The sequence below is a fragment of the Mesoplodon densirostris genome, chromosome 12 (genome assembly GCF_025265405.1).
Source record: "Mesoplodon densirostris isolate mMesDen1 chromosome 12, mMesDen1 primary haplotype, whole genome shotgun sequence".
Lineage (NCBI taxonomy): Eukaryota > Metazoa > Chordata > Mammalia > Artiodactyla > Ziphiidae > Mesoplodon > Mesoplodon densirostris.
Window position 1 is genome coordinate 14674400 of NC_082672.1, and position 20550 is coordinate 14694949.

At 39.9% G+C, this 20550-nt stretch overlaps 1 protein-coding gene across 3 annotated transcripts in view; it reads right to left on the minus strand.

The window, feature by feature from the left end:
* The window catches only part of ESR1 (estrogen receptor 1), a 263410-nt gene that overhangs the window by 22770 nt on the left and 220090 nt on the right, over nt 1-20550 (minus strand). For all 3 annotated transcript variants that reach the window (XM_060114315.1, XM_060114314.1, XM_060114313.1), the window contains one exon: nt 8189-8322. In XM_060114315.1, coding sequence (XP_059970298.1) covers nt 8189-8322 — 134 coding nt within the window. The remainder of the gene's footprint in view (nt 1-8188; nt 8323-20550) is intronic.

Here is a 20550-nt window from a genome sequence, read left to right on the forward strand (position 1 = left end):
TCAACACACATTTAGATTTATAGTTCAATGTGCCAGGCATGAGGGCAAAGAGAGGGCATCTATGGCCCTTCCAAATATAGGGCCTGAGTGTAATTCTTGTCCTATGATTAGAACAGGGAGATCCTGACACCAAAGTGTCTGCAGGCTATTAGATCACATAATATTTTCCCTCTAAAAAAACAACAGATTATAATAGTAATGATGATATTAGCTCATATTTTTAAGCTATCTTTTTATGTCATGACAAACCTTTGGTTTCACAGGACAGTTTAGAATTATTATTTCTATTTTATAGTTGAGGAGACCAGTGAAGAGAGGTCCAGTGGCTTGATGAGACCCTGTTAGTTTAATGTTGGAGCCAGAACTTTCCCTCTTGCCTTTCTTCTGACTCCAGCCAAGTCCAGCTCACCCTAATGACTCAGTTGAAGCATCGGTGCTCAGGTAAGGACCCTGCTGTCCATCTCTGTGGACACTCTGCTTCTCTTCATCATGACATTCCCTTATCGCATGACATTGAAATGATCTGTTAATTGCCTGTGTCCCCTGACCAAGCCAATGTGTGAAAGACAGGCCTCCATTTCCTGCCCCCAGTGCTGGGCAGTGTTCTTTCTGAGCACCAGCAGTTTTTCCCCACAGTTTGCAGAATGGTTCATTTTATAATGTACTAGAGAACTAGTTTAACTTAGCAGACATTTCATCACCTACAGCAGTAGTTTTCAAACTAATTGCCATACATTGCTGAGAATTAAAAGAGGATTCTCAAAGGTCCTTAAACTGTCTCTTGGCCTTTTAAAATTGTGCGCTTTTATCTTAACAATATTCTAAAAAATATCATTAAGACATTAATTTCAGAATGTTCTATGTCAGTTAGATCAAGAGTTCTCAATCCTGGTGAGACTGAAGTCTTGGTGGGAGCTTTAAACAAATACCGATATTCACAGTTAATGATATTGGAATCTCTGGGAAGGGTCCCCGCAACAGAATTTTTTCAAAGACCCCCAGAGGATGGAAACGTGTGGAGTATTGAGATGGACCCATCTAAATAATCCATATCATCTTTGACTGTTTCCTAAGTTACATATTTTTCACCCGTGCTCATTATGGCCTCAAGTCTAACAGTTATGTCTTAAGTATCTCAGAAAAATAAATGCAGAAGCAAACAAAATACATAAATGATGTGTTCTTGCCAAAACAGGGTGCTACAGAAGCAAAGGTTGTGCCATCCTTTTGAACACAGACAAGCGAGGAGAACAGGGTCCTCACAGCAGGCTTGGTAGACTAGCAGACAAGAGATCTGCCCCAGCCGGCTGCAAAAAGCAACTCAATTTCTGCCAAAACATTATTACCAGTTTGCCTTTCAGTCTGTATTTAATTTGTGAATTTGTTTTGGTTTTGTATGTATATAAGAGCTGTGAACATGGAGTTTGCACTCATTCATTTACATAATGTGATTATTCATATTCAAGCAACATACAAAGAGCATTTTAAGTCAGCAGTGGGGTAGTCTGTGGCATTTTTCTTTTTTTTAATGGTCCCGTATATTATTCAAACTTAAGAATACGGACAGGTAATTTCTGGGCCTTAGAGAATGTGGGTGAAAATGGTGGTTGAATCAAGGACCTAGGAGACAGCTTCCCCCTTTGTCCATGCTCCTTGGAGCATAAAAGGATGGGCAGGTGCTCTTCCCTCTGAGGTTCTTGAATACGAATGGATAACTGCTCCTAATATCAGTATCATCACAAAGATTTCTAGTCTCCCAATGGCTCCTGCCTTTGCCCCGTCCGAAGAGTTAAGACCCCCAAGTCTTCCCCAGGTTACAGGCACTTGGCTGGTTCCCCCAGTTCCTTAGAAGTTCCAAGAAGTCTCTGCAAGAAGACACAGGACCCAATCCACCCCGTCTGGGGCCTGGGACTATTCCACTCACAAGAAGGACATCTTTGCCATGAGAATGCAATTTTTTTTTAACCCCAAATGACTGGCGTGAAATCCCACTTCAGAATTCCCAGGCAGGAAGTTATGTATTATCTGCTAAGAAAAACGTGCCAGGGTTTTTGTATTTGGAGAGTCTACAGACATTTATGTGCACATATTATGTGCCAGGCACTAAGTGGTCATTGTTTCAATAGTCACAACAATTCTGTGTGTTAGGTATCATTATCTCCATTTTACACATGACGCTCAGGGAAGTGGCTTTTCAAAGGGCACCCATCACCCCCTAACTAAGTTCCAGAGTTGCTTCTCTTGAACGCCTGGGCTCTCTAAGACAAAGTCCATGGTGTGCTGAGTGTTCAAGAAATTAACAGAGGCCAAGAGGCTTAAGGCCACACATTAGGTGGAACAAGGAAAGACTCCAAGAGCTGCCGACCGCCTACAGAATCCATCCGCCAGTGAGAAGACAGTGAACCACTTAGTAACTATCAAGTGCCATTTATCTCAAAATTACCACAATAAGCAGGCTCCCTGGAGGGGAAGGTTGACATTATAAAGAACTCAAGAGATAATACAATCAAATCTTCTCCACTGTGACAGCAATGGGCATACCTGACAATGTGTCTATCTGAGATTCCAAGGCTTGTTCCCATCAGGAACTTTCAACTGTTAAGAATGAAAGATCCTTAATGTTTACAGTCAACATATTTACAGTATGTTTTTTAAATGTTTTTTCATCTAAATATAGGGACTCTGAATCATTGTCTAACTTCTACACTTAAAAATATAAGGGCTTCCCTGGTGGCACAGTGGTTGAGAGTCCGCCTGCCGATTCAGGGGACACGGGTTCGTGCCCCGGTCTGGGAGGATCCCACATGTGGCGGAGCGGCTGGGCCCGTGAGCCATAGCCACTGGGCCTGCACGTCCGGAGCCTGTACTCTGCAACGGGAGATGCCACAACAGTGAGAGGCCCGCGTACAGCAAAAAAAAAAAAAATCAATGCAGTGAATAATTGTCTAATAATTAGCAGAGAGAAAGCAAAGAATTCAGCTCCGAGAGAGCAAACAGTCTTTGTGATGGGAGCCTGTTATAATTAATCACGATTACAAATGCTTCTCTGATGAGATTGCAGCCTCTTGTGAACATATACAAAGCAAATGGATGTCACCAGCTTCAGCATCAGATGTTTCATCAAGGCATCAAGATGACAAGATATGCCATTATTAACAAAGCAGAACTAGGTGACAGACAAGAGCTGGTACCATTTTTATGTTTACATTTAATGTATATGCACCTATAGGATATTCCATATCCTTTTTTCTTTAAATGAACACCGGGATACACACTTCAGAGATGTTGTCATAATCCTTCCTTCCTGGCATTTTACTTTCTTTTAACTTTACACCTCGGGTTTTTAGTCCCAGTGGTTTTGGCTCTTTATCCTTTAATACTCCATCAATTGAAGAGAAATGTTGTCTGAAGATCAGTTTTGGATGAACAGGTAATCAAGGGTACAACATTTTTATAGCAGAAGACTTTCCAGGAGTAACAAACATGCCTGCCAATGGTAACACCGGGATCCAGCGGCCAAAGAGTTGGAGTAATTGGAATTAGTTTGTGGGTCAGGAGAGAAAAGAAGATCCACTGTAACACAGAGGGCAGAGGAGCTGCAGTCAGGGGTCTGACAGACTCTCCAGGGAGCCAGTTGGATAAAGTTACCTGGGAGTGAAGTGCGTGAGGCTCTTCAGAATTACTGAGGCATATAAAGAATTGTGGTCAGAAAGATGTTCAGAAAATGGGGATAAATAATTATTAAATTGCTCTTGAAGGCCAAACCCAACATTTATTAGAGATTGTAGACTTATACGTATTAAGCTTTTTTTTTTTTTTTTTTTTTTTGTGGTACGCGGGCTTCTCATTGTTGTGGCCTCTCCCGTTGTGGAACACAGGCTCCGGACGCGCAGGCTCAGCGACCATGGCTCACACGCCCAGCCGCTCCGCGGTATGTGGGATCTTCCCGGACCGGGGCACGAACCCACGTACCCTGCATCAGCAGGCAGACTCTCAACCACTGCACCACCAGGGAAGCCCACGTATTAAGCTTTGACTCATGAATTTTTCTGAGTCTTGAAAAACACTTCCTAAATGGGTGGTGTTCTGAATGAGAGTGGATTCTGAAGGCTTTATGAGGATCACACAGGTGGGTAAAGAGGATGAGAAGAAACAGAGTCAACTGATGGTGAATGGGGACACCACAGAGTTTTCATTAAGGTCCGTCAAAATTAAGGTTCAAATAACAATCAATTACTATCCATGAGATAATCTTGCTCTAAAATTTCTCTAAATAAAATTAAATAGCACAATTAACAAAGCCTCAGGAGAACACTTACAACCTCTATTGTTATTATTACCCTCCTGTCCTTGCATATTTTTTTAAGCCTAGCGGAAGGGAGGCCTTTAAACTAAAAGCACTTAATTTTATTGAAAAAAAGGCATGAACTGACTCCGTTTAAGCCAGATATTCTCATGAGTGATGATGACAGTTGGCACTGATTGAGGACCTACAATGTTCCAGGAACTGCATTAGACACTTTATACACAGTTTCTCCTTGATCTCACAATAATCCAAGGAGATGGGCATTATTTTTTTCCCATTAATAGTTGGACATTATCTAGATCTATAGTACACTGAAAAAGATGATATGTTTCATCATGGTGGGAACAGCACGGGAAAAATGGGGACTTTCTAGGTGCTTCTGGTCATGCCCAGCAAATACGCGTCTATTAAATGACTGAATGGTCTAATACTTTTTGGCAGTTCACAGGCTGTGAGGAATAAAAAAATTAATAGTTTATAGGGAAATTGGGACATACATGCATAAAGAACCCATCCTGGCTAAAATAAAACACTGAAAAACCAAAACCAAAGAACAATGTCATTCATTTTCATATATTTGGCTTAAATTTCATGGTGGGAATTCCATAACTGATAAGCTATTGAATAAATTAATGAAATTATTGAATCAATTATTGAAATCAGTGCACCAACTACCCAAATGCTAGATTGTGAGGTACTGGCTCTAAGAACTAAAATAGTCTGGAGAAGAAAATCTCATTATGGACTTGGGTTGTAGCAAGATTTCCTGAATGAGGTGAGATCTGAACCAGACCTGAAGAATTTGAAATACTGGAATTACGAAGAAGAACTGAAGTCACGCTGGGGAGCAGGAATACAGTAAATGGGCACAGAACCTCCTTCCTGGTCCCCCTCTGTAGCTCCAGCTCCATCCTCCTCTCCCACTGCTGCTGCCTTCCAGCCTTTTGCCCTGAGCTCATCTGTTCTGTACGCATTTGCCCTACCTTGAACCCTGTCCAGCTAGTTCTCAGAATGCCTTGACACTAGCATTGATTTGGCTAGGGCATCTTTGGATTAACTAGCAATGCCTCTGTCCTTTGGTGGGGAGTATAAAAACAAACAGTGTTTGTCCTATGGATGATTAGAGGCTTTTGCAAGCCAAGTAATAAATTCTTCTGTCTCAGAAATGATGAATAACTCCCACCCGCAAACAGCTGTGAAGAGGGCTTCCCCTGGAAATGTTGGCATTTGGGAGAATTTCTCAAGGCTTCCAGAAAGACATTCCTAGCAGGTCCTCATAACAACCTTTCAACTCCCCTTGTGTCTTGGCCCCAAAGTCAAGGCCAATGTAAACACACCCTTCTCAGACTTTGTTGACAGGGGCTCAGCCCAAAACCCAGGGTTCCTCCATACACGGAGGTCTTGTTTCCCAGGGACCAGAAAAGCATCTTCTAGTGCAGGTTTCCTGAATCATTTCTAGCTTGGCTTCTGTCAGAGATTCCAGGAATTAGAGTCACTTTGTATTTTGTCTCATGACAGGTGAAGAGCTGCCCCTGATCAGAGCAATGAATTGGTTGGGTTTTTAGAAAAGTCCATACCTCCAGTTGTGGGAAAAAGCTGTTGATTGTCGTGGTGACCCTCATATGACTGATCACTTTTTGACTCTGAAAAAGGCCCTGAGCACCACACCAGTGTGTTTAGGAGTCACGTTTTTTTAGATTCTGTTTTTCAGGAACAATATGAGACACCAGGAGCTGTGCTCAGCGGCAGATCCGCTTTTCCAAAACAGAGCTCATGTTTGGAGGGGAAAGAGCGATTCCGCTTTTCCCAAGTTGAGAGACGGCTTCTGTTTTGCTACAGCTCATGAGCCAGCAGCGCCGTCCTTACAAGAAAAGATGAGCTTCTGGTATCTCATGAAAAAGACAACTATACACTCTGTCAGTAAAACAGTGCCTTGTATTTCCAAAATAGCGTTCCAACCCTCCCGGCGCAAGGGAGCTCACAGAAGATCCTGAGAAAGAGGTAAAAGAACAAGGATAGGGCAGGAAAGTGTAACTGGTGTCAGGGGGTAGCAGGTGGAGGTCCTGAGGTGGGAAATACTGTTTGGAGATGCTGGTGCCCGTCTTTAATACTTTCTTGTGAGGGCTTAAAGTTTTTCCTCTGGGATTTAAAAAACTTAGGTCTATAAATCCAATATTTGGATGGCAAAAGTCCTGCCTTTTTTATTACATAATATGAAAAAACACCCCCCCATAGGAACAGACCAGTAATGCAGGAAAAAACTCTGCAGATCTGAAGGATATATTTTTGATTACCAAGATCAGAGCAGCTCCTTTTGTTGATTTTATAACTCCAGCTAATTTCACTTCCTGTCTGGGGTATTATTTCCTGGTAAAGGTAGGAAAAAAGTCCCAGCACTTGACAGGCCTGCCTTCCCACATGAGAGACGTCGGTGTGTGCCAGCCCTCCATTGAAGAAGGAGCAGGTTCAGGACCTGGCACTGTGCAGCCGAGTGGCACTGCTCCCAGAACTCTCATCCAATAAAGAACCATTGTGGGATCTGGACCCTTCAACATACAGGACAAATGACTCAAATGAAAAGCACGATGCACGTGAGTGGAACCTGAAACTTGAATGGAGTGGTAATCACTTCCTTAGTAGAGACCACATTATTTTTCATGCAACTTCATTCTATAATTCAGTCCCTGCCTAGTGTAATAGTACAGATTTCCATTTATCAGTTAAGTGAGAATGATTACTATGACAACCATTAAGCAATATAGGTTACTACCATTGGTGGGGGAGAGAAGTGGAAAATTGTTAGGGGATATGGGATGGGATTGGCATTCATCAAGAAGAAACAAAACATCTCAAAAGACAAGGGAGTGCCATCTCTTTCCATATGGGATCAATAGAAACTGTAGTTCAGCTATTGGGAACTTTGAGACTGTATCAAATGATGTAAGAAACTAAATCTAAAATCAGGTCCAGGGCTTCCAAACAGTTGTGATCTGTATGTGAGAATGAGGTCTCCAGCATGAGATAGCCCTGAGGCTGGGGGACTAAGGTCCAGATTAAGGGCATCTATGGTGCAGGTGACACCCCATTGTTAAGCTTCAGGTGGTGCAGACTGGGGATCTAGTGCTTAGACTCAACTACCGAGGAGTCTGGGACGAGTCAGGGTGCTGATTCAGGCTGAGCCATAGTTTCCATCTGGGTGACCTGGAGTGACTCATTATGCAACAGCCAACCTCACCACAAAAAAAAAAAAAAAAAAAAAAAAAAAACAGATGCCACTCTCAGCTAAGCTTTCTCAAATGAATACATAGGAGGGGACAGTTGAATTAGACACCATGGATCAAATGAAAACCACTCTTCCAGCTGGACCAATATACCGAATTCCATGTTTTTCTATCTCTGAGCCAATTATATTTTTCAGCTAATCAATTTTGACCAGAAACATGGTCTGTCTCAAATAAGCCTCTTTGCTTACGATCTGGAACTTAGAATTGGTCACACTATCCTAACAGGGTCACTCGCTCTACTTACTTTCTGACATATACAACTAACAACAGACTTATGTCCACATACATGTAACACTTTAATGAAAACATCCCCAATACCTGTGAGAGGATAAAAGTATTTCAACAGAAAGGCCATTGGATTCAATGTTCAATTTTTGTTTTTCATTCATCATTTTTGACCAGCTTGGTTTCACCTCCATAAGTAATTTAAAAAGAAGATAGGCATTTTATTTTATTTATTTTTTAATTTTAAATGTGTTAATTGTTTCTATCAATTTGTGATTCTGTCTTTGTAGTAGGTAGCTTGTACCTGGTTGAAAATATAAGTAAATATTTCTTCCAGTAACCAGCATTAAATTTTCCCATGTTATCCACTCACCAGAATTAAGCAAAATGATGGATTTGAGGCACACAAACTCCTCTCCCTGGAGATTCATCATACGGAACCGAGACGATGTAGCCAGCAACATGTCAAAGATCTCCACCATGCCCTCAACACATTTTCCCTGGTTTCTATGAAAACACAGGAAAAAGGAATTAAAGAACAGGAAAGCTTCCAGAAGACATGATAAGGTTCACATTCGTAAAAATTTACTGGCTCCAAATCTGTAACAAAAAACCACTGCCCATCCTCTTCATGGAGCATGAACATTCATTTGAATTCTAGAAGGCAAGATGAAGAAAGATTTTCCATCAATAAAACATTTTCATTTCAAATTCTTAGAAGAGATGTATTATTCAATCCCCAAATCTGTCATGCTGAATATGACGTTCTTCAACCTATGGGTAATTAAAAATGATTCGAATTCAGGGAAATATTTTTTCTAATAAATATTTATCAAACTGCTACTATATTCTAGACGTTGTGGTAGTAATGAGAATAAAAATAGGGCCTCTAATCTCAATATGCTCATGACCTTGAAATAATATAATCAATTTTAATAGACTTATATAAAATGCTTCTGAAATACAGGACAAACTATGAAAACTATGAGCTGTAGTTGTGCTGGAACCATTGGTGTTGCCTAGGATGACAGGTAAAGATTTGCCAAGTGGGTGGCATTTGAGTTGACACTTTAAGAAAATGTAAATAGGATTTCATTGAGCTGAGGTGTGAAAGCATCATTGGAAGAGACCCTAAACATGGAAAGGAGGAACAGTGTGAAAGAACTTGGAGCAGTGTGCTAGAAGCAGAAGGAGATAGGAGAGTAATCTGGGAAAGAAGGACAATGTCGGTTGATGAAGGATGTCCTACATCATTATATAAGAAGTTCAGGTTTTTTCCCTGTACAACAGAGCTTTGGCATCAAGGATTTAGCATTAGTAGTTGCAACTATTGAATAAGCAAACTCAAAACTTCAAAACATGTAATATTTTCAAAAGAAAGTATTAGTATCTTTTCCATAAGGTTGGTGCAGAAATTAAATGCAGAGATAGATGATACATGTGAAAGGAATTCATTCATCTTGTTATTCATGAACTGAATTTTGGGCATGATGGGTTTGGGGGGATAGAAAGAAGCTAGAATATTTTATGCATATGCAAACATATGTTTGTGCAATATATAAAAATTTAAAACATGAACAGTAAACACATTGTCCAGCACCTTGTTTTGTTGTTAATGGATATATTTTGGGGTTCTTCATCAACTGTTTTTAAGAGCTGCATAGATTTTCACTAAACAAAATGTTATTATTTCTCTAACTACTTCTTTGTTGGTTGACACTTAGTTTGATTTCAAGTGTTGTGCTGTTACAAACGTTTCATGCAATGACTATACTTATGTTTATGTCTAGACACATGTATAAATAGCTATAGAATAAATTCCTAGAAGCCAAGTTGCTAGATTGGAGGACTTATGTATTTTTAATTTGGACAAATAGTTCAAATATTGCTTGTAAAGAGCTTGTACCATTCGGCTGTTGGTTGGAGAATATATTGGTATAAGCTCTTCCTCTGAGCTGCCTGTTTTTGTACTTTGCCCATATCTTTTGTTGTGTTTTTGGTCATTTTCACATTGATTCTTAAGAGCTCTTTATATATTACAGTAATTAGCCTTTTGTTCTATGTGCTTTTAATTATTTTCTCACTATTTGTCATAGTTTTCTTTTGATTTTGTTTCTAGTATTTTCTTCTGCAAAATATTCAATTATTACATAATCAAATTTATCAAACTTTCATTTATGGCTTTAGAACAGTATGTCTTGCTTGAAAAGGTCATTCTCCCTTCCAATAACATGTTAAAAACTACCTTATGTTTCCTTCTAATACAGTTCCATGTTTTTACACTTAAATCTTTGATCTTCTGGGATTTATTTTTATAAAAACTTTATTGAGATATCATATCATTCACCCATTTAAAGTGTACAATTCAATGGATTTTAGTATATTTATAGAGTTGTGCAATCATCATTTGAGATTTCTTTTGGTGTAAGATGTGAGACAGGGATTCAGCTTCATATTTTTCCAGGCAGCTACTTAGTTTTCTTAACACCATTTATGGAATAAGCTATCTTTTTTCACAGTGACTTAAAATATGCTGGGTACTTTTGATAAATTCATTTACTTCTTACAACTGCTCTTTAAGGTTAGTATTATTTTCCCTATTTTCCAAATGAGTAAATTAGGACTCAGACCTGTTAAGTCAAACCACACTGCCTACCAACCAAAAGAAAGTATTCCAACAATAAGATTTTCTTTGTTTTCCTTTCTTGCTCTACTTTAATTCATTCAAAAAGATTTATTGAGGACCCCTTATATATCAGGCTTTGTGCTAACATTAGGGGACAGAGAAGAAAGCCATGGCCCTTGTTAATGAAGAGATCAGGATGGGTGGGGGTTGAGATAAATTAGGAATTTGGAATTAGCAGACACACACTACTATATATAAAATAGATAAACAACAAGGTCCTACTATATAGCACAGGGAACTATATTCAATATCTTGTGATAAACTATAATGCAAAAGAACCTGAAAAAGAATATATATATATATGTATGTATGTATAGATAAATAAATAAATATAGATAGATAGATAGATATAGATAGATAGATAGATAACTGAATAACTTTGCTGTATACCAGAAACTAACACAACATTGCATATCAACTATACTTCAATAAAAATTTTAAATAAATAAAGGGATCCAGAACAGGGGTAAACGGACAAGAAAAAAATGAGTGCAATACAACAGGATACATTCCCCAGAAGAGGTACAGGAAGAGTCTTATATCTAATGTCAGTCTCCCCAAATTTACCCCACATCAATATTGAAGCAATTGTCATAGAATTCTCTGATAAAGGTAAAAAGGGTTTTTATGTAAAGTGCTTAGAATGGCATTTAGCACACCGTAGGGACCATATTTAGGTCTTAGCTACAGACATATTGATAAATAGGTAGATCCATAGATATCTGGGTAGAGGTTGGCCTTTTTACCCGAAGTATCCAGAAAACAATTGCCACAGTGCATTTTGCTTTGTGGAAGTCCAGGTGCATGAGAGCTTGACATAAGCAGAGGGGAATCTTTAAAAGCTATATTGGCAAGGCGGACCTTCAAGATGGCGGAGGAGTAAGACGTGGAGATCACCTTCCTCCCCACAAATACATCAAAAATATATCTACATGTGGAACAACTCCTACAGAACACCTACTGAATGCTGGCAGAAGACCTTAGACTTCTCAAAAGGCAAGAAAGTCCCCATGTACCTCAGTAGGGCAAAAGAAAAAAGAAAAAACAGAGAGAAAAGAATAGGGACAGGACCTGCACCTCTGGAAGGGAGCTGTGAAGGAGGAAAAGTTTCCACACACTAGGAAGCCCCTTCACTGGTGGAGACTGGGGGTGGGAGGGGGGGAAGCTTCGGAGCCATGGAGGAGAGCACAGCAACAGGGGTGCGGAGGGCAAAGTGGAGAGATTCCCACACAGAGGATCAGTGCCGACCAGCACTCACCAGCCCGCGAGGCTTGTCTGCTCACCTGCTGGGGCGGGTTGGGGCTGGGAGCTGAGGCTCGGGCTTCAGAGGTCAGAATCCAGGGAGAGGACTTGGGTTGGTGGCGTGAACACAGCCTGAAGGGGTTAGTGCGCCACAGCTAGCCGGGAGGGAGGCCGGGGGAAAGTCTGGAGCTGCCTAAGAGGCAAGAGATCATTGTTTCGGGGTGCATGAGGAGAGGGGATTCCTTCCCTGTCTGCCCACAGAAGGCAGAGCACTGCCTAAACGAGCTCCAGAGATGGCTGCGAGCCGTGGCTATCAGCACAGACATGAGAGACAGGGATGAGACACTGTCTGACGCTGCTGATGCAGCCACCAAGAATCCTGTGTGCAAGCACAGGTCACTATCCACACTCCTTGCCCACGGGGAGCCTGTGCAGCCTGCAACTGACAGGGTCCCATGATCCAGGGACAACTTCCCTAGGAGAACACACAGCGTGTATCAGGCTGTTTAAACATCACACCAGCCTCTGCCACTGCAGGCTCGTCCTGCATTCCAGTTATAACTACTGTAACCCTCCCTCCCCCAGGCATGAGTGAGCCAGAGCCCCCTAATCAGCCGCTGCTTTAACCCTCTCCTGTGTGGGTGGGGAACAGATGCCTGAGGGTGACCTACACGCAGAGGCGGGGCCAAAACCAAAGCTGAACCCCAGGAGCTGTGCAAACAAAGAGAAAGGGAAATCTCTCCGTGCAACTCAGGAGCAGCAGATTATATACCCACAATCAAGTTGATGTACCCTGCATCTGTGGAATACCTGAATAGACAATGAATCAACCCAAAATTGAGGTGGTGGACTTTGGGAGGAGCTGTAGACTTGGGGTTTTCTGTCTACAACTGACTTGTTTCTGATTTTTATGTTTATCTTAGTATAGTTTTCAGCACTTGTTATCACTGGTGGATATGTTTATTGATTTGGTTGCTCTCTTCTTTTTTTTAAATTACTTTTTCGTTTTAATATTTTTTTATTTTAATTATTTTATTTTATGTCATTTTATTTTTATTTTTATTTTCTTTCTTTTTTTCTCCCGTTTCTTCTGAGCTGTGTGGCTGACAGGGTTTTGGTGCTACGGCCTGGTGTCAGGTCTGAGCCTCTGAGGTGGGAGAGCTAAGTTCAGGACATTGGACCACCAGAGACCTCCTGGCCCCATGTAATATCAATTGTCGAGAGCTCTACCAGATATCTCCATCTCAGTGCTAAGACCCTGCTCCAACCAACGGCCAGCAAGCTCCAGTGCTGGATGCCCCATGACAAACAACTAGCAAGACAGGAACACAACACCACCCATTAGCAGAGAGGCTGTCTAAAATCATACTAAGTTCACAGACACCCCAAAACACACCACCGGATGCAGCCCCGCCCACCAGAACACAGGCACCAGTCCCCTCCACCAGGAAGCCTACACAAGCCACTGAACCAACCTTACTTACTGGGGACAGACACCAAAAATGACAGGAACTACGAACATGCAGCCTGTGAAAAGGAGACCCCAAACACAGTAAGTTAAACAAAATGAAAAGACAGAGAAATATGTAGCAGATGAAGGAGCAAGTTAAAGAATGACCAGAACAAACTAATGAAGAAAAAATAGGCAGTCTACCTGAAAAAGAATTCAGAGTAATGATAGTAAAGATGATCCAAAATCTTGGAAATAGAATGGAGAGAATACAAGAAATGTTTAACAAGGACCTGGAAGAACTAAAGAGCAAACAAACAATGATGAACAACACAATACATTAAATTAAAAATTCTCTAGAAGGAATCAATAGCAGAATAACTGAGGCAAAAGAACGGATAAGTGACCTGGAAGGTAAAATAGTGGAAATAACTACTGCAGAGCAGAATAAAGAAAAAAGAATGAAAAGAATTGAAGACAGTCTAAGAGACCTCTGGGATAACACTAAATGCACAAACATTCGAATTATAAGGGTCCCAGAAGAAAAAGAGTTAAAAAAGGGTCTGAGAAAATATTAGAAGAGATTATAGTTAAAACTCCCCTAACATGGGAAAGGAAATAGTCAAGACCAGCAAGCACAGAGAGTCCCATATAGGATAAAACCAAGGAGAAACAGGCCCAGACATATTACTCAAACTATCAAAAATTAAACACAAAGAAAAAATATTAAAAGCAGCACGGAAAAAGCAACAAATAACATACAAGGGAATCCCCATAAGGTTAACAGCTGATCTTTCGGCGGAAACTCTGCAAGCCAGAGGGAGTGGGAGGACATATTTAAAGTGATGAAAGGGAAAAACCGACAACCAATATTCTCCACCCAGCAAGGATGTCATTCAGATTCAATGGAGACATTAAAACCTTTATACACAAGCAAAAGTTACTAGAATTCAGCACCACCAAACCAGCTTTAGAACAAATGCTAAAGGGACTTCTCTAGGCAGGAAACACAAGAGAAGGAAAAGACCTACAATAACAAACCCAAAACAATTAAGAAATGGTAATAGGAACGCACATATCGATAACTACCTTAAATGTAAATGGATTAAATGCTCCAACCAAAAGACACAGACTGGCTGAAAGACCCATATATATATTCTGTCTACAAGAGACCCACTTCAGACCTAGGGACACATACAGACTGAGAGTGAGGGGATGGAAAAAGATATTCCATGCAAATGGAAATCAAAAGAAAGGTGGAGTAGCAATTCTCATATCAGACAAAATGGGCTTTAAAATAAAGACTATAACAAGAGACAAAGAAGGACACTACATAACTATCAAGGGATCAATCCAAGAAGAAGATATAACAATTGTAAATATTTATGCACCCAACATAGGAGCACCTCAATACATAAGGCAAATGCTGACAGCCATAAAAGGGGAAATTGACAGTTTAACACAATAATAGTAGGTGACTTTAACACCCCACTTTCACCAATGGACTGATCATCCAAAATGAAAATAAATAAGGAAACACAAGCTTTAAATGACACATTAAACAAGATGGACTTAATTGATATTTATAGGACAGTCCATCCAAAAACAACAGAATACACTATCTTCTCAAGTGCTCAAGTAACATTCTCCAGGATAGATCATACCTTGGGTCACAAATCAAGCCTTGGTAAATTTATGAAAATTGAAATCGTATCAAGTATCTTTTCCAACCACAATGCTATGAGACCAGATATCAATTACAGGAAAAAAAACTGTAAAAATTACAAACACATGGAGGCTAAACAATACACTGTTAAATAACGAAGAGATCACTGAAGAAATCAGAGGAAATCAAAAAATGCCTAGAAACAAATGACAATGAAAACACGATGATCCAAAACCTATGGGATGCAGCAAAAGCAGTTCTAAAGGGAAGTTTATAGCAATACAAGCCTACCTCCAGAAACAAGAAATATCTCAAATAAACAACGTAACCTTACACCTAAAGCAATTAGAGAAAGAAGAAAAAAAAACCCTAAAGTTAGCAGAAGGAAAGAAATCATAGAAATCAGATCAGAAATAAATGAAAAAGAAATGAAGGAAACAAAAGCAAAAATTAACAAAAGTAAAAGCTGGTTCTTTGAGAAGATAAACAAAATTGATAAACCACTAGCCAGCCTCATACAGCAAAAAAGGGAGAAGACTCAAATCAACAGAAATAGAAATGAAAAAGGAGAAGTAACAACTGACCCTGCAGAAATACAAAGAATCATGAGGTATTAATACAAGCAACTATATGCCAATAAAATGGACAACCTGGAAGAAATGGACAAATTCTTAGAAAAGCACAACCTTCAGAGACTGAACCAGAAAGAAACAGAAAACATAAAGAGACCAATCACAAGGAATGAAATTGAAACTGTGATCAAAAATTTTCCAACAAAGAGAAGCCCAGGACCAGATGGCTTCACAGGCGAATTCTATCAAGCATTTAGAGAAGAGCTAACACCTATCCTTCTCAAACTCTTCCAAAATATAGCAGAGGGAGGAACACTCTCAAATTCATTCTATGAGGCCACCATCACCCTGATATCAAAACCAGACAAAGATGTCACAAAAAAAGAAAACTACAGGCCACTATTACTGATGAATATAGATGCAAAAATCCTCAACAAAATACTAGCAAACAGAATCCAATAGCACATTAAAAGGATCACACACCATGATCAAGTGGGGTTTATCCCAGGAATGCAAGGATTCTTCGATATACGCAAATCAATGAATGTGATACACCATATTAACAAACAGAAGGATAAAAACCATTAGATCATCTCAATAGATGCAGAAAAAGCTTTTGACAAAATTCAACACCAATTTATCATAAAAACTCTCCAGAAAGTAGGCATAGAGGTAACTTACCTCAACATAATAAAGGCCATATATGACAATCCCACAGCCAACATTGTTCTCATATGGTGAAAAACTGAAACCGTTTCCTCTAAAATCAGGAACAAGGCAATGATGCCCACTCTAACTATTATTATTCAACATAGTTTTGGAACTTTTAGCCACAGCAATCAGAGAAGAAACAGAAATAAAAGGAATCCAAAACAGAAAAGAAGAAGTAAAGCTGTCACTGTTTGCAGATGACATGATACTATACATAGAGAATCCTAAAGCTGCTACCAGAAAACTACTAGAGCTAACCAGTGAATCTGGTAAAGTAGCAAGATACAAAATTAATGCACAGAAATCTCTTGCATTCCGATACACTAATGATGAAAAATTTGAAAGAGAAATTAAGGAAACACTCCCATGTACCACTGCAACAAAAAGAATAACATACCTAGGAATAAACCTACCTAAGGAGACAAAAGACCTGTGTTCAGAAAACTATAAAACACTGATGAAAAGAATTAAAGATGATACAAACAGATAGAGAGATATAGCATGTTCTTGGATTGGAAGAATCAACATTGTGAAAATGACTATACTACCCAAAGCAATCCACAGATTCAGTGCAATCTCTATCAAACTACCAATGACATTTTTCACAGAACTAGAACAAAAAATTTCAAAATTTGCATGGAAACACAAAAGACCCCTAATAGCCAAAGCAGTCTTGAGAAGAAAAATGGAGCTGGAGAAATCAGGCTCCCTGACTTCAGACAATACTACAAAGCTACAGTAAGCAAGACAGTATGGTACTGGCACAAAAAGAAATATAGATCAATGGAACAGGATAGAAAGCCCAGAGATAAATCCATGTAAATATGGTCACCTTATCTTTGATAAAGGAGGCAAGAATGTACAATGGAGAAAAGACAGCCTCTTCAATAAATGGTGCTAGGAAAACTGGATAGCTACATGGAAAAGAATGAAATTAGAACACTGCCTAACACTATACACACACACAAAAAAAAAACTCAAAATGGATTAAAGACCTAAATGTAAGGCCAGACACTATAAAACTCTTAGAGGAAAACATAGGCAGAACACTCTATGACATAAATCACAGCAAGATCCTTTTTGACCTACCTCCGAGAGAAATGGAAATAAAAACAAAAATAAACAAATGGGACCTAATGAAACTTAAATGCTTTTGCACAGCAAAGGAAACCATAAACAAGATGAAAAGACAACCGTCAGAATGGGAGAAAATATTTGCAAATGAAGCAACTGACAAAGGATTAATTTCCAAAATATACAAGCAGCTCATGCAGCTGAATATCAAAAAAACAAACAACCCAATCGAAAAATGGGCCAAAGATCTAAATAGACATTTCTCCAAAGAAGATATATAGATTGCCAACAAACACATGAAAGGATGCTCAACATCATGAATTATTAGAGAAATGCAAATCAAAACTACAATGAGGTATCACCTCACACTGGTCAGAATGGCCATCATCAAAAAATCTGCAAACAATAAATGCTGGGGAGGGTGTGGAGAAAAGGAACCCTCTTGCACTGTTAGTGGGAATGTAAATTGATACAGCCACTATGGAGAACAGTATGGAGGTTCCTTAAAAAACTAAAAATACAACTACCATACGACCCAGCAATCCCACTACTGAGCATATACCCTGAGAAGACCATAACTCAGAAAGAGTCATGTACCACAATGTTCATTGCAGCACTATTTACAATAGCCAGGACATGGAAGCAACCTAAGTGTCCACTGACAGATGAATGGATAAAGAAGATGTAACACATATATACAATGGAATATTACTCAGCCATAAAAGGAAACGAAATTGAGTTATTTATAGTGAGATGGATGGACCTAGAGTCTGTCATACAGAGTGAAATAAGTAAGAAAGAGAAAAACAAATATCGTATGCTAACTCATATATATGGAATCTAAAAAAAAAAAAAAGGTTCTGAAGAACCTAGGGGCAGGACAGGAACAAAGACGCAGACATAGAGAGTGGACTTGACGACATGGGGAGGGGGAAGTGTAAGCTGGGATGAAGTGAGAGAGAGGCATGGACATATATACACTACCAAAAGTAAAATAGATAGCTAGTGGGAAGCAGCCACATAGCACAGGGAGATCAGCTCGGTGCTTTGTGACCACCTAGAGGTTTGGGGTAGGGAGGGTGGGAGGGAGATGCAAGAGGGAGGGGATATGGGGACATATGTATACGTATAGCTGATACACTTTGTTATACAGTGGAAACTAACACACCATTGTAAAGCAATTATACTCCAATAAAGATGTTAAAGAATAAAAAAAAAGAAAGAAAGCTAATTGGCTCCTCGAGGGGATTAGCTGGTGATCACACCAAAAGGTGAGTTGGCCTTAAGCCCTAGTGAGCCTTAAACTAGAAGTGGCCTTAATCTAGAAGTGAGCTTTTCTTATCCTGTAGTTGAATTTTTTTAAGTGGCACATTTTCTTTCTGGTGAAAAAATAAACAAGGAGAGGGGGAAATGTTTGGAGGATAAAGCTTTAAAAGTAACAACTCATAGCCAAAATAGTGAAATGTTCCTTTCTCAGTATAAAGACTTTGTTTACTTAACAGACTGCACACCGGCAGGGGAGGACATCTCTGTGTGGGAGGGAACCTGTGTTCACCTGCTGTGAGCAAAAGTTCAGATCAGAAACTGAGAAAGTGGAGTCTTAACAATTCTCTTCTCATCCCCTTTCAATAGTCTCCCACATTTTCCCATGAGGAGCTTGATCTGCACTCTTCCAGAGAGAGTGTATTCTTCTCAGCCTCTTCTCACTGGATATCCTGCTATTTCTAAGCAGCAATTATTATCTGGCCACAGCACAGTGCTGGCACTTCAGCACACATTAGGACTGAGCCCTCAGCCATGGCACACACCCACAACTCTCAATTCAGTTCTCACTATGCGTGTGTGTATGTGTGTCTCTTACTTCAGCGGACGTGGAGGGAGCATACGTTAAGTATAAATCATTGAGACAATATGATAGAAGGACCCTGGGGCTTACCTTCCGTACAAACAGAAGAGCTTCATATTTGCTGGTGGGAGTCTCAATTTTGAGGGCTCTTGGGGGAATATTCACTGCAGTGAAGCTACAATTTTCTAAGCAATGCTCTAAGAGTGTGGAAGAACTTTACGCTGATGACTCCAAAAGAATGAACACACTACCTTTCAATGGGAAAAACTCACTTGGTCTAAACACTTCAGCCAATCCATTATTTGTGTAATAAATTAAAAGTGTGTACTTTGATGGCCCTGATATTTTCAGTAAATCGCTAGAATGTCGCCTGCATGGAAATGACTGATTACGTGGTATGTGAGGGTCTCTCACCGGCATTACCACCAGGTGAAAATGCTTGCCATGTGAGCTAGTGGACAGGTGATTTTTCACCCTAAGATCAGGTACAAATCTATGTGGACTTGGAAGGTTAACTGAGACTTGTCACCTGCCCGACACAAAGGAACTCTTTACTGTCCACTGAGGTCATTACACATTGGGGTCAGGGCTTCATTTTCAAAGCCCTGTCAAAATATCCTATACTAACTTCAAGGAGCCTGTCAGGCTAGCACATTTAACTCAATTTCAGGGGAACAGATGAATCAATGACCTCAGAGATGGGGTGATTGTTAAGATTCTGGAGGTAACCTGTCTGTGATAAGACAAGATTAGTCTAAATCCATGAGGTACTCTTGAGGCTGTGAGACACATGGGGCTTGGAAGAACAAGATTTATTTTTAAAAGAAGCATGGCTTCAGGCATAGAGCAGGAGTAGTTTACCAAGCAGACCAGCCCATGACTCCCACTGTGAGACACATCACCCTGCAGTGATTAATTCCACCGATCACATCAGTCTGGCATTCAGAGCACCTCAGAACCACCTGGAAGGGGAACGTCGTTCTCCTCCTTACCCTCTCCCAGTGAAGTCCAACTGCACTTAAGTCATGGGAGAAGAAACAGGTTTGAAAAGAACATTTGCTCATGGAAGTTTCTCCTCTATAGAAATGAGCACCTGTTTTCCAGAAGCCCTTAGGTACCTATTCCTCCACGTGGGAAATAAAGAGCTCTAATGAGGGTGTGCAGATCAAACCTGCTTGTATACCTTCAAAAATAATTTTACAAAATGTAAAATTACCCCCTAGCCTCTCTTCGTATAAGTGGATATTGATAGATGGAAACTGAAAACCCCCAGGAGATCAACATAAGACATTCAATTCAGCTGTCCTGAAAAAATTTACAAGAGGGTTAGAAAAAAAATTAAGAGGTTGTTTAATATCAATAGTGGCAGGTTTAGTTGTATTTAAAGAACTTCTGTATCTCTGATGCTACAAAATCTCTCAGCACATGCTCTGATATGCCGTGACTCTATAACTCTTTGTATGATCAAGAGGTTTACATATACAAACC